Source organism: Pan paniscus, chromosome 6 (assembly GCF_029289425.2).
Source record: "Pan paniscus chromosome 6, NHGRI_mPanPan1-v2.0_pri, whole genome shotgun sequence".
Taxonomy (NCBI): Eukaryota; Metazoa; Chordata; class Mammalia; order Primates; family Hominidae; genus Pan; species Pan paniscus.
The window spans coordinates 169,124,067-169,137,668 of NC_073255.2; the positions used below are offsets into that span (position 1 = coordinate 169,124,067).

Sequence of the window (13,602 nt, forward strand, 5' to 3'; positions counted from 1 at the left end):
GCTCATCTCTTCGCCTGTTGTATTAGCTTGTTTTCATGCTGCTAAAAAAAACATACCTGAGACTAGGTAATTTACAAAGAAAAAGAGGTTTAATGGACTCAGAGTTTCATGTGGCTGGGGAGGCCTCACAATCACATCTTACATGGCGGCAGGGAAGACAGAATGAGAGCCAAGCAAATATAAAACCATTGGATCTTGTGAGACTTATTCACTACATGAGAACAGCATGGGGGAAACCACCCCCAGGATTCAATTATCTTTCACCAGGTCCCTTCCACAACACATGGGAATTATGGGAGCTACAATGCAAGATGAGATTTAGGTGGGGACACAGCCAAACCATATCACCTGTCATTGTATTGAACACAACGCCAGGACAAAAAGGTTGTTTAGGCCACTGCCCTGCTGCAGATCCCAAACAGATCAGAGAAGAGAGAGGCTGGTATGTAAGAATGGACAGCATAAAGCACACATTTTCTACCACCGGTTTTTTTTACACAGTGATCCCTGTTAGAAAATGTGTCCTTCAATCCCATATAAGCCTCCTGGATTATCATCCAGATTGCCACTCTCACATATGTTTAGGATGCCCTTCCACTAAGATCTGGGAATACAGATGCTAGTATGTTTCATGTTAGATTTTAGTCTTCAGTTATAGGAGCAACCAGAGCAGCAAAATTGAAACCACAGCTCTCTTGAGCCCAGATCCATTCAGTCGCCCATTCCACAAATGTGTATTGAGTGTTTATTAGGTGTCAGTGCTGTTCTAGGGGTAACATACAAGTAAACTAAAAAGACTAAAAAACAAAAAATCATATTCTTATGGAGTTTACATTTTAAATGAGGAAGACATATAATACAGAACAATTATTAAGAATCATATAGCAAATAAGAAGAGACTAAGTGCTATGGATAAAAATAGAGCCAGGAGAGGAGATTGGGAGTTTATGAGTCTGGGTGGAAGGCAATCTAGAGTTTTACCTGTGGTACTCAGGGGAGGAAGATACCTGGATAGAATTCCAGGCAAAGGGGAACAACCAGGACAAAGATCCTGAAGCAGGAGCCTGCCATATTGCAGGAGCATCACAGAGGACATTTCCGTGTCCAGAGCACTCTCTCCCGCCCTGGCCCTGCAGAGCAGGGGAGCGGGGAGAGCGGCAGGTGATGAGCTTGGACATCTCATGAGGACAGAGCATATAAGGCCCTGTGGGTCTTCATAGGCACTTTGGTCATTGAAAGGATTTGAACGGAGGAATGACACTATCTAACTCAAACTTTTGAAGATTAACTGCTGCATGGAGAAAAGACTGGAAAGACAAAGGTGGAAACAGAGAGAGTAGTTGGAGGGCTATTGCAAATATTCAGGCAAGAGACCATGGGGGTTCAATCCAGGTGGGTAACAATGAAGTGGTGGGAAATAGCCATATTCTGGAAACATTTTGTAGAGTCCGTAGAATTATGGGAGCTACAACTCAAGATGAGATTTGGGTGGGACACAGCAAAACCATATCAAGGTGTTTATGTTAAAATGAGGCTGATAGAGAGAGGCCCTAATCCAATCTGACTGGTGCTCTTAGAAGAAGAGGCGAGTAGGACACATAGAGAAACACCAGGGCTGTGCACACAGAGGAAAGGCTATGTGAGGACACAGTGAGAAGGTGGCCATCTGCAAGCCAGGGAGAGAGGCCTCAGAAAAAACCACCCCTGCTGACACTGTGATGATCCTGGACTTCCAACATCCAAAGCTATGAGAAAACAAATTTCTGTTGTTTAAGCTCCCCAGTCTGTGCTATTTTGTTATGGCAGCCCTAGCCAATGAATATAAGTGGTAGATTACCGACATGCAGGAAGTTCTTCCCTTATCTGACTTAAGTTTGAACTTTGAAATAAACTGAAGCAATAGGTTATTTGTGTTGGTACCTCTCTTTTCCAATTCTGGTTCAATGAAGGCACTGGGGACTCATTCATTAAAAAATTAAGAGGGGCCTATTAGGTGAAGTTTAGGCTGGCAAGGCATCGGATGCTCTCAAGCTGCTGGCAGCAAGAGAGACAAGGAAGTCATAATCACAGCCTGGTCTGACAAGAGCTACTATAGACATGTCTAACTGCAGGCCAGGAATAGTCCAATGAAGAATGTGACAGCCGAGCTAAGTTTTGAAGGACAAGGAAAAATTAGTCACATAAGAAAGGAAAGTGCTTTCCAGGCTGCACTGACATCATGGCTAAGCTATGCCCTTAGCCTGCAGACACAGTGTGCAACGTGTTCTGACCCATCATGGCTGAGGGAGACCCACCACCTGAAGGAGGCTGGAATTAGTCTTGATACCCTGGGTCTGGAAAATACCCAGGTATATTTATCAAGCTGCTTTGCCCTGAGCTCTATTCCGCATGCCCAACCTGTCAAGCAGGCCTGGGTTCCTGATGCGCTCTCCCCCGGGACTGGATTTTTGCTCCCTGCCTCCCTTGGCCTCACCTGGGCTGCTGTGCTCCAACCCAGATGGACCATCTAGAATCTCAATACCAGCCCCTGCCTGACTCTAAGCACAGCCAGTGTCTGGAAACTCCTGTCACAGAGTCATAAAAAACAAGAGTCTCTCCATTTAACAAGCACTTACTCTGTGCCAGCCATGGTTCTAAGCTTATTATATGCCTATCTCATTCAATTCTTGGAAAAAAACTATCTGATATTATTGTCACCAACATAGGACAGTAAAGAATGCTGAATCTTAAGGTTAGGAACTTACCAGAGCCTACATTTAGTAAATGAGATTTAAGATTCACACTCAGACATTTCAATGGCAACACCTGTGGACTTAATCATTGCACTGTTCTACAAATCTCCACCAAGAATCCACAAGCCCAGTGGAGACCAGTGTCGGCCCAGGTGTTAGGCCTTTGAGATGGTCATTTGGGTGGCAGGCCAGTCTCCACATCTGTGTGGAGCAGCCCTGGAATGGATGAACACCCTGGCTCTATTCATTCCTGCCTTCCTTTCCAATGTGCCCATAATATGGAGTTCTCAGGATGCCTCATTGCCAAGCCTGAATGGACAGTGACCACATTACCCATCCAAGGGGAAACAGCTGAGTACAAAGAGGTGAACAAGGATTCAGATGGGCACCTCCAGGGAAGGAGTAATGCTCAGAATCCTGACTCAGTTCTCAAAGGGGGCTGATAACTCATATTACCAGCTTATACTTTGTTTTTTTGTTTTTAATTTCTCTTTTTTTTTTTTTAAGGACAAAGTCTTGCTATGTTGCCCACGCTGGCCTTGAACTCCTGGCCTTTCAGTAATCCTCCTGCCTCGGCCTCCCGAGCAGCTGGGATTATAGGTGCAAGACCCTGCACCTGGCTCCATTTATATTTTCCGTCTTTGAACGTCCTCTTACGTTTTAAGTCCCAGGTTCAGAAATGCTGGCTTTCAGATCAGGCAAGAAATCTTGAATATTCAATGCCTTGTGAAGATCTTCTCCAGAGGATTCATGCCACCAAGGAAAGCTGCTTCCCCTCAGCTCCTAGGGCCTCAGAGGTGGGCTTGGAGTGGGGAGTGTGGAAGCTGTTATAAAAGCAAGGAATGCAGACAAATGGGAAGCCTCGTGCCCAGCTGCAGGCTCCATCTCGGTAGTCTCCCCTCCCAGGAAAAAAGACTCCATTTTCCACCCTACCTTGGGAATGAGACCATTCCCAAGCCATGGCAGCCTCATCCAGGGCACAATGGGTCCCAGTATGGCTGAAGTCGGGAGAACGGGGAGTCTGACAACAGGAGAAGATGTCATCGAGCTCTTGGGGAGGGCAGAGCTCCTGTGACTGTTAAGGCATAATGCACAAGCCCCGTGGGTGGCATAATGTGGAATTCATCTCCCCCACAATGCCAAGAGGGTCCAGGCAGAACAGTCCAGACTCTGTCAGCAGGGTCCTCCAGAGAGTTCAGGCCACGCTGACGAGGATGAAAAAGAGGGGAGATCTGCCCCTCATGGCCGCTGCTGCCACTCAGAGCTAACGCATACATATTCATGGGATAGAAGGGCAGCTCCCGGGAACGACCCATCCTCCACAGAGGCCACAGGGCAGAGGTACAGCAGTGCTGCGCCTCACTTGGGGTGGGCTGTGTGTTGTTGGGTGGAGGACTCCAGGAAATACCCTTAAATACATGGATGTCCAAGGTGAAACCCCTTCCTTTGCCTGCTGCAGACATATGACTCCTGGCCTGAGCTCAGGGACTCCAGAAAAACTTACTTCGTTCTCAGCTCAGTTTGAGAACCAAGCCCAGGTTTTCTACTTCCTACTCAGCATCAGCAAACCTGCACCATATCTGTTCTTCTCGGGTGGGCTCCATGGCATTTGCTGGAGTTTCCACAAAGAGTTGTATGTACACACAAAAGTTCAGGCCGTGCCCTACCCCATCGCATCTCATCACACAGACTGTTTTCTGAGTCCTGACCATGGTGTTCCCTTAACTACACTCTTTTGGCAATAAATTCTAGATCCCACAGGCTTCTGGGGGCCAGGAAGGTGACTTTGGTATGAGGTCGCATTTTGTATAGGGAAATCTGGACCCACAATTTGGGCATCTGTACGACGTTCCTTCAGAAGAAAGCAAATGTTGGCCCCGAACATATATGCATGATTTTGAAATTAGTGGATTTGTTTTAGACTCTCCAATATTTTGATATTTTAAATGTTTCTTTCCTGTTTCAGAACACCAAGCCTCAGTCCCCAGGCAGCATAACTGAAAAGCATAACTGAAAAGATACACACTACGCCAAATAAATCAAATCACCTCTCTGCAGCTGGCCTCCTAAGGTTTGTACTGAGCCACAGGCTAGTATTTAACTGCAAGACAAATGTCTAGCGGAGCCCGAAGAGCCTTACCTGCCTCTCTGACATGATGTAGAGTTGCTCGTGGTCCTTGGAGAACGCCATATCCCGGAGGACTGGGCCAGGGTCCACCACCTGCACCGTCTCATACTGGAGGGCGTTGCCCCTGGGTCCATCCACCCGGATCTGTGGAGAAGAAGAGGAGAGCCAAAGTGAGTTCAGATCCTGCACTGCCCGCAGCCAAACTTCAGCCAAAGACCCTGTCAACAGCCAAGGGAGAGGGCATGAGTTCTGTCTCTATAGTGCTCACAGGCTAAAGCCAAGGAGTGGAGTGACATAAGCTCACCAAGGGCCTCAGGATGGGAGTGGCAGAGAGGGAAGTGGGGGACCAAGCTGGGCTTCACCAAGAATCCAGTCTTAATCTCCCTGGTTCCCTATGCCTCAGGCTCAAGCATTAGATGCCTTTCTTGCTGGTCTTTGGAGAAAAAGATGAGGCTCTGAGGCCTGGAGGAACAACATGTAATTGAAACTGCCTCAGATCAGAGTGTCACCCTGCATTGGAAAGGCAATATTATTTGCTGCATTTGTTAGCAGAAAAACATGTCAGTGTAAGGATGGGAACTGCTACCTGGATGTCATTGCTGTTCCTTGAAGGTGAACCAGGCAGGGTGCCAACCCCAAAGGTTTCACACTAAGGGTCTCTTTTTTTGCCATTGAAATAGTGGCTTATACTTATACCATTAGGTCCTGAAACCTTCTGGGGGTTTTGTTCATGTCCCCAGCAAAAGGGATGTGGGAATTACAGGAAAATGTGCTTCAGGCATGAGTCATCCACAACCTTCCACAAACACTCAGCTGAATAGATCATCCCCGGCCATCCATAAGTCCTTCCTAGAAATGCTGGGACAGCGTAGAGACAATGGAAAGAAGACTTCTGCCCACATGCCCCATGAATGAGAACTAACCTAGAAAAGACATGAGCTTTCCAACCCTACATGATGCTCATCTGGCCTCTGGATGTTGGCCAAGGTCTCTGGAACCGTCCTGTGTTTGAGTGCATAGATCCAACATGACCGCTGCGCAGTCAGTGCTAATAACACCACTCCCATAAATCAGGAACAAATATTACTGAGAGTGTGGCTAGGCAAGAACTAGGGGATCACCACACTTCCCTACCACATGCATGACTGTAAGCTACACATAATGTAATTTTAGAGATTTCAACAATAAAACTAAAGAAAAAAATTATATTCCAAATATTCCCATTAGGCACTCTTATTTTTAATTTTTAATATATAATTTTTAACCTCTCACAAGATCAAGGAGAATAAAAGAGTCATTCTGAGGAACTAAATTACAGAAAGAACACCATGTTAATGACAACTGACCACACCAGGTCCCCCAGAAGGCTCCCACCTTTCATTTCTCTTGAGTCCATGAACTCTGATATCAGGTTATTTTGTGGTTTATTTGCTTGATTTTGGGTTTGTTCTGGACTCTGATTTTTAAAATTTCCTTTTAAGCATTATTTTCAAGCTTCATGGATATCAGGTACTGGGAGATGGTTTTGCACATAATTCCTTATTGATATAATCCTCTCAATCCTGTGGGTTTAATGTTCATTCATTACGGCTCATGTGTCCCTCCAGCATCCATTCCACCCTCTCCCACCTTTTGGGTGGGATTGAACCCACTCCTTGCTTCCCAGGTTGTCCGTGATGAGCATAAACAAACCAGCTTGATCTTACTCTCTGCCACAGTGATTAAGAGAAAATAGGCTCAAGCCAATCAACGTGAATCAGAGCAAAGCAGGGACTCATGGTAGAAAGAAGAGGCCATCTTTCTTCACTCTCAAAGGGGTAAAATGAACTTGCGGCTCAAAGATCTGTGGGCAGCCCTCTCCTAACAAGGAAGGGAACTGGAACCAGGGCAGGTCAAACACAGAGATGGGAAAATATTGGTCTTTGGTGACATCGCTGAGCCACTGAATCAAAGTAACCCCAAAGCCTGCCTGACATTGGGACTTTCTAGTTACTGCAGATATTTTCTTTAGGTTAAAGTAATACAAAGGTTTTTTGCAACATCAAAAGTCCTAGCGGATGCACTGATAATAGGCAAGAAAAATGATACCCAGGTACATTAAACAAGTGGCCTGTGGGATAAAATCTGGGGACAGAATTAGAATTCAGTTTGACTCTGGAAGTCCATGCTTTTCCTACCACCAGTTACATGAGAGTCCTTGCTCCCAGAGGGTTTCCCGTATGTCTCCCGGTGGTGGCCACCTAAAGGCAGGGAGCTGAGGTCAGGGTCTGTCTCTAGTCTGTACAATTCCTGAGACTTTCTCTAGTCATTCTTGATTTTGGTGCTCAAACACTAGAACCTGACAAATATTTATTTTAAAAATGAATAAATAAATGAATGTAGTTCAGATTCCTCTTTGATGGTTTCCCATTAAGCCCATGAAAACAACAGTTAAAGGATTTAAGGAGTCGTGGTTAGTGTCAAAAATGGAAATGCCTCTGATTCCCAGAGCCTTCCTTCTTCTGTGCCCACCCCAAGCCACCAGATGTCCATGCTGGCCAGGTCCTTTCCTAATCTAGATGAAACAGGAGTTCATGCAAAACCAATTGGGATTACCACCCAAGTCTGACCGTGCAATGATGGCCTTGGCCCCTGGCCCAGCCAAGCTTCATCCCCAGCTGGGAGGTGCCCCTGGAGCAGAAGCAGAGAGTGATACTGAATGCCCTGGCTGGTCTCCAGCCCCCTCAGGCCACCATCGGCCAGAGCAGGGTCCCCAGGGGAGTGCTGGCGGAACTAAGCTCCATCCAGTGCCCCTTGGCCTGATCCCCAAATGAAATTACATTCAGTGCCTGAGCAGTCTCCTTTATCTTTCAACTCCAACTTCACTGCTCCTTAGGATGAGGGGTTTGCTGGGTGTGGCTGGACATCAAAGGAAGCCAGTTGACTTGGGGGATGGACAGAGGGGTGGATGAGGAAGCACCAACTGGACAAGTTTCCATAGGCCTGGCCTTCTGCAAGGAGGCTGGATGCAGATAAGTCCCCACCCTCTGCACTCTGCCAGTGAGAAATATGTAACTGGAAAGGCTCCTTCTCTCTTTTCCCACCCCACCCTCCAACAAATTTTCAGAAAACCAAAAAAAAGCATTATTTATTCATCTGTTGAAAAAATTCACACAAGACATGGATAAAGGAGTTTGTGGTGGAATTTACTGAATGTTCGATGAGCAATACAAAAATTTAGGTAGAATGGACCAGCTGCTGGCTCTTGGACCCTTAACATAGACAAATAGAACAGAGCTGTTATTTATTGAGTGGCCACTATGGGTCTGGGACGATGATAGGCATTTTATGTATATTTATTTTCTTATTTAAATCTCAGAACTCAGTAAAGTAAGCATTAATATTGTCCCCCTTTATAGGTGTGGCACAAAAAAGGTTAAATAACTTGGTTAAGGTCACACATCTGGCGGATGGCACAGGCTGCACCCTTACCAGGGTCTGATTGTTTCCAGTGGTCATGCTTCTATGAGTTCACACTCTACACCAAAGGCTCACACTGAATCCGGCACTATTGTTTATGTAAACCTGCATTCCTTCAAGACGTCAAAGGAGTTGATTTTAAACAAGCATCACCCCAGGGGTGCTGGAGGAGCCATGTCTTTATCTACTGCAGTTCTGGGAGAGAAACGTGCATATGAATGAAGATGCTGTTGTAAATTTTCTAAATAATGATCCCTTATATTTTTGCTTTATACCTTGCAAAGCATTCTTAAATAACACTGTCTCAGCTGATGGTTGTAAAATTTTTATGATGTTGATTGCCAGAATAATCATTCTCATCTTCCTGATGAAGCAGCTGAGATGGAGGCTGTTCTGTGCCTTGCCCCAAGTTCAATGATAAACCAATGGCATATAAGACTAGAACCCAGGTCTCCTGATTCCTAGCTCAGTGCTTGTCTCTTAGCTATTTAGATTTTCCAGAAGCCTTTGACAAGGTTCCACATGAAAAGGTATTTAAAAATAATGAGTCTCCATGGGACTTCGGGCAGTTTGGCCATGGAGAGAGAGAACTGACTAAGAGACAGGAAAAGACAGGTTTCTGCATGGAGAAGTAACTAGTGTTACGACTAGTCTCATTTAATATTTTTTATAAATGGTCTGGAGGAGGGAGCAGGAAAATGTGCAAATGATTCTAAACTCTTTGGGACAGCAAGAAGGCCAATAACAAAGGTGAACTACAAAAAAAAAATGGTCCACCCTCTGCAGGGGCTGACAGTTGCCACGTGGCAAATAGCCCTGGGACCATGAGTCTCCCAAGGAAGAGGTCATGCCTGCTCTACTCAGTGCAATCCCCGATACATGGTTGGTGCTTAGTAAGTAATTACTGAATAAATGTAAAACAACCACAGTCTCTAATATTTGAGCTGCTAGTTATAATCGAGGTAAGAGTCAGGATCGAGGAAGGGATCAGAGCCACCATTTACTACTCCCAATACTCGGGCAGCCAAAAAGGCCCACAAAATGTTAGGCAGCATTTAAGTAAGATTTCATAGAAAAACAGACAAGCAGAAGCCATCATCTTGGTCAAGTTCACCTGAACATACGAGATCACATTCAGTTCACCACTCATAAGGTAGGAACACAATCCAGATGCCTGCAACTCAAGAACAGCCTAGGAAAGACAGCCCATGCCAGAAAGAAATAGTTGAGATGAAAGAAGACACACTGACCAGTGGCCATGGTTCAGTCACCAATGCAGAGGCCACCCCAACACTTGTAACATGACAGCTTGAACAAATTAGATTTCTTTTTTTGTTTGTTTGTTTCTGTTTTCAGACAGATTCTTGCTCTTGTTGCCCAGGCTGGAGTGCAATGGCACGATCTCAGCTCACTGTAACCTCTGCCTCCTGGGTTCAAGCAATTCTCCTGCCTCAGCCTCCTGAGTAGCTGGGATTACAGTCACCTACCACCACGCCCAGCTAATTTTTGTATTGTTAGTAGAGACGGGGTTTCACCATATTTGCCAGGCTGGTCTCAAACTCGACCTCGTGATCTGCCCGCCTCGGCCTCCCAAAGTGCTGGGATTACAGGCGTGAGCCACCGGGCCCAGCCTAGATTTCTTATTTTTACATAGTATAGATACTTGTGGATCACCTAAACAATGAGAAAGGATGAAAACAGAAATTGATTTTTTTTTTTTTTTGGTAGAAAATGTAAAGAAATTGGCCGGGTGCTGTTGCTTAAGCCTGTAATCCCAATACTTTGGGAAGCCGAGGTGGGCGGATCACGAGGTCAAGAGATCAAGACTATCCTGGCCAATATGGTGAAACCCTGTCTCTACTAAAAACACAAAAATTAGCTGGGCGTAGCGGTGGGCGCCTGTAGTCCCAGCTACTCGGGATGCTGAGGCAGGAGAATAGCTTAAACCCGGGAGGCGGAGGTTGCAGTCAGCCAAGATGGTGCTACTGCACTCCAGCCTGGGCGACAGGGCAAGACTCCGTCTCAAAAAAGAAAATGTAAAGAAACCAATCACGGGTCACAAAGGTACTTTGGGTGTTTGGAAGATGTTAATCTCTGAGGATGACACCAAGGAGGAAACCACATCCCAATCCAGTGTGTCCCTTGATGGAGCGACACATCCCACACCCACCATGTGTCTGTTGAATGCCCACTGTTCTGGGGCCTCTCCTAGAGAGGAGAGGTGGTAAGTGCCAGCCCCGCCTTCCAGGAGTCCTGTCTCCTGGAGGGCTCAGATTTCACACAAATAATGCCAGGTGGCAAATGCTATGGCAGAGGAGTGTTCAAAGGCCTCTCTTTGTTCTTCTCAGGAGATCTAGCCAACTGGAGTTTAACCAGGGATGATCAGCCCAGCTCCAGGCGAGGCTAGTGGGCAGGGAGCATCATGACCAAGAGCTACCAATATGGCATGCCAGTGATGAGAGCTTGACTAATACAACACATAGCAGGTAACGTCAGATTTACTCAAAGCCACCTTAGGGGACAAAATCTTTTAGATCAGCAGGAAGGCTGATCTGAAGTAGCAAAATTAGCAGGACTAATAGATTTCATAAAGACGTAACATACTGACAGGAGGGTTAGAGTAAAAATTGGAAAAAGGGCGTCTGAGGGGAAGAATTTGATCATCTTCCTGCAGCATCATCTTGAGGAGAGAGAGAGACTAGAGCAGATCAGAGAGCCACTGTGTCCTCTGTGGTAGGGAGGGGTGCCCTTGCAGGCCTCACCTCAGCCCCCGTAGATAGTTCCAGAACAGCACTGGACAATGGAAGATAGTACAAGCCCCAAATGTGGGTCACATATGTTACTCAAAATTTTCTAGTAGTGGCCAAATTTTACAAAACAAGTAAAATTAATTTTCATAATATGTTTAATCTGACCCAATATACCCCAAATATGATGTTAGCTTGTCTACAAGTATAAAAATTTTATGGAGATATTTTACATTCTTTTCCTCATACTAACTAAACCTTTGCCACCTGAGGTGCATGTTACACTTACAGCACAGCTCAGTTTGGAGCAGCCATGTTTCAGGTGCTCACTATGTGGCCAGAGGCTACCATATTGGACAGCACAATTCTAGACTATTCTCTTTCCTGTGTATTGATTCTGCATTCACCAAGTGACCTTGCTAATAATTTGGTTTGGTGACTATCCCCCTGGAGCCATGCTCCATTGAGATTTTGCAACCACCCCCAACCCCAACTGGCCCTCCCCCCCACCGTCCTCTGCTGTAACCCCTTTGTGTCTCCCAGGGACCTTCAAGCTACAGCACAGTGCAGTGTGCCCCATTGCCCTTACTTTTTGGGCATTCTTGGGCTGTATGATCCAGCCAGCTGTATGGTCCCCATCAAGTCAGAATGCTGCTGCATGGGCCTCATTCTAATCCAGGCTCATTTGAAGCACCCATGCCTTCTCTTCCCACACTCTGGGCAAACCTCCTCTGCAGCAGGACCCCTGGTACCGCTGCTCATGGGAGGGGACCAACTAGTCAGCCAGAATCGTTGCTATGGGAGGGGATTCTTGGAGACTCTTACCTGCACCAAGTAATACTGCCTTGGGAGAGAGTGGTGATAAGTGGGACACCTAGACGGTGGTGGGCATCTGGGGCTGGGGGCAGCAGCTGACTAACAATTGCATAGATGCATTTCAATATTAATGACTGGTGAGGCCACATGAGCACTTAAGGACTGAACATCATCTTGCCTGTGCCACACAGAAACCTCCACTACAGTGTTCAGTGTGCACTGCACTACTCCACACTACATGCAGCTTACCAAGAACACACACACACACACACACACACACACACACCCTCTACTCTGGGTATCCAGGCATCTGCATCCCCAGCCACTCAGTCCCTGGCCCGGGATCTTCCAAGGCAGCCAGCCCCTTTCCTCCAGCCCTGCTGGCCCCCTGCCGATCCACCAGTGGGCACCGCCACCTATCTCCATCCCTGGCACGGTGAGTCTCCGCACTGCGAGACAGACTGCTATTGAAACATCAGCAGCGTGGCCTCCGCAAAGGTCAGCCATCCGGGGAGCTCCTGGCAGCTGCTTGTTTGTTTATTGGAACATTATCTGGGCCGGGCTGTTTATTTATATCCATTGAAGGATTGAACAATAAATATAGTCTCCCAGTAGCAGGCAGATGCTTGCACTAGAGCATTCTGGCTGCCGTCTTGCTTGGACTAATCTCCCTAATGAGCAAACAGTGCTATTCATCTCTAAAGATGCAGGCCACCTCTGCACTCTCCCTTTCCTCTCTCCCTTCGCATCCTCCCCAAACTTCCTAATGGAGGTCTACACCTTCGAGATTTGGGAGCTGGGCCCAGGTATAAGAATGCAAGGGTGGGCTCTTATCCAACAGGCAGGGAAATAGAGCTGGAACTGTAGATGGAGAGGGGAACAGAGCAAACCTGGAGGCATATGTCCCAGGGCAAATCTGAATTCCCCACCTAGACCCTCAAACCTCAAACACAGAGGCACATGGCAAACCAGCTGGTGGTCAGGACAGAAGGAGGTCAGGCCTTGCTCACAGGGCCAGAGGTGGAGGGGCTTGTGCGGAGGCGCCCCATATTCCAGCCATGCCAGAGCCAGAGTTAGGCCTTGAAGTGCCCAGAATTGGAAGGAGATCCCTTGCAACAAAATGCAAACCAGTTTGCAGAAGGGAGACTTCATTGGGGCAGGCAGGGATAGGTGAGGAGCCGAAGGAGGGAAGTAAGGGGGCCAGGTTTGGCTCCTCTCAGAAGCCTTGAGCACATGACTTCAGCTCTCCTAGCTGTCCTGAGTCTCTCTCCTGGCTCTGACCTGGCTCTCAAGGAGGCAGCAACAAAGATCCTTGGCAAGCAATGAGTGACCAGCCGTATCTCTGGCACACAACAGCGGTATGATGTCTCTCAGGAGGGAGCAAACTATGAGCCATTTGGATCACAGATATGCAGCCTACTCAGTTGGACCCACAGGTTCTAAATGATGTAGCCCTCATCACTGTCACTTGGCACCTGAAAGGAAGAATTAGCACACCAAAGAGTGCCAGAATCAGGCACAGGGTAAGTACTAGTTGAATGAATGAATGAATGAATGGCCTGAGAATCTGATTCTGGGTCTGAGTTGCCACAGCTGGAACCAGGAGACACAAATGCACACTCACAGACATGTGTGCACACACATGTATACACATGTGCACTCTCTGGCTCTGAAGATGGGGCCACATCTCAGCTCAAACACAATCTCTAGAACTTTCCCT

The 13,602-nt window shown here is 46.9% G+C and overlaps 1 protein-coding gene across 2 annotated transcripts in view; it reads right to left on the reverse strand.

Moving 5' to 3' along the window:
• PLXNA4 (plexin A4) overlaps positions 1–13,602 on the reverse strand; it is a 452,604-nt gene that overhangs the window by 169,832 nt on the left and 269,170 nt on the right. For both annotated transcript variants that reach the window (XM_003813461.5, XM_034965007.3), the window contains exon 4: positions 4,873–5,004. In XM_003813461.5, coding sequence (XP_003813509.2) covers positions 4,873–5,004 — 132 coding nt within the window. The remainder of the gene's footprint in view (positions 1–4,872; positions 5,005–13,602) is intronic.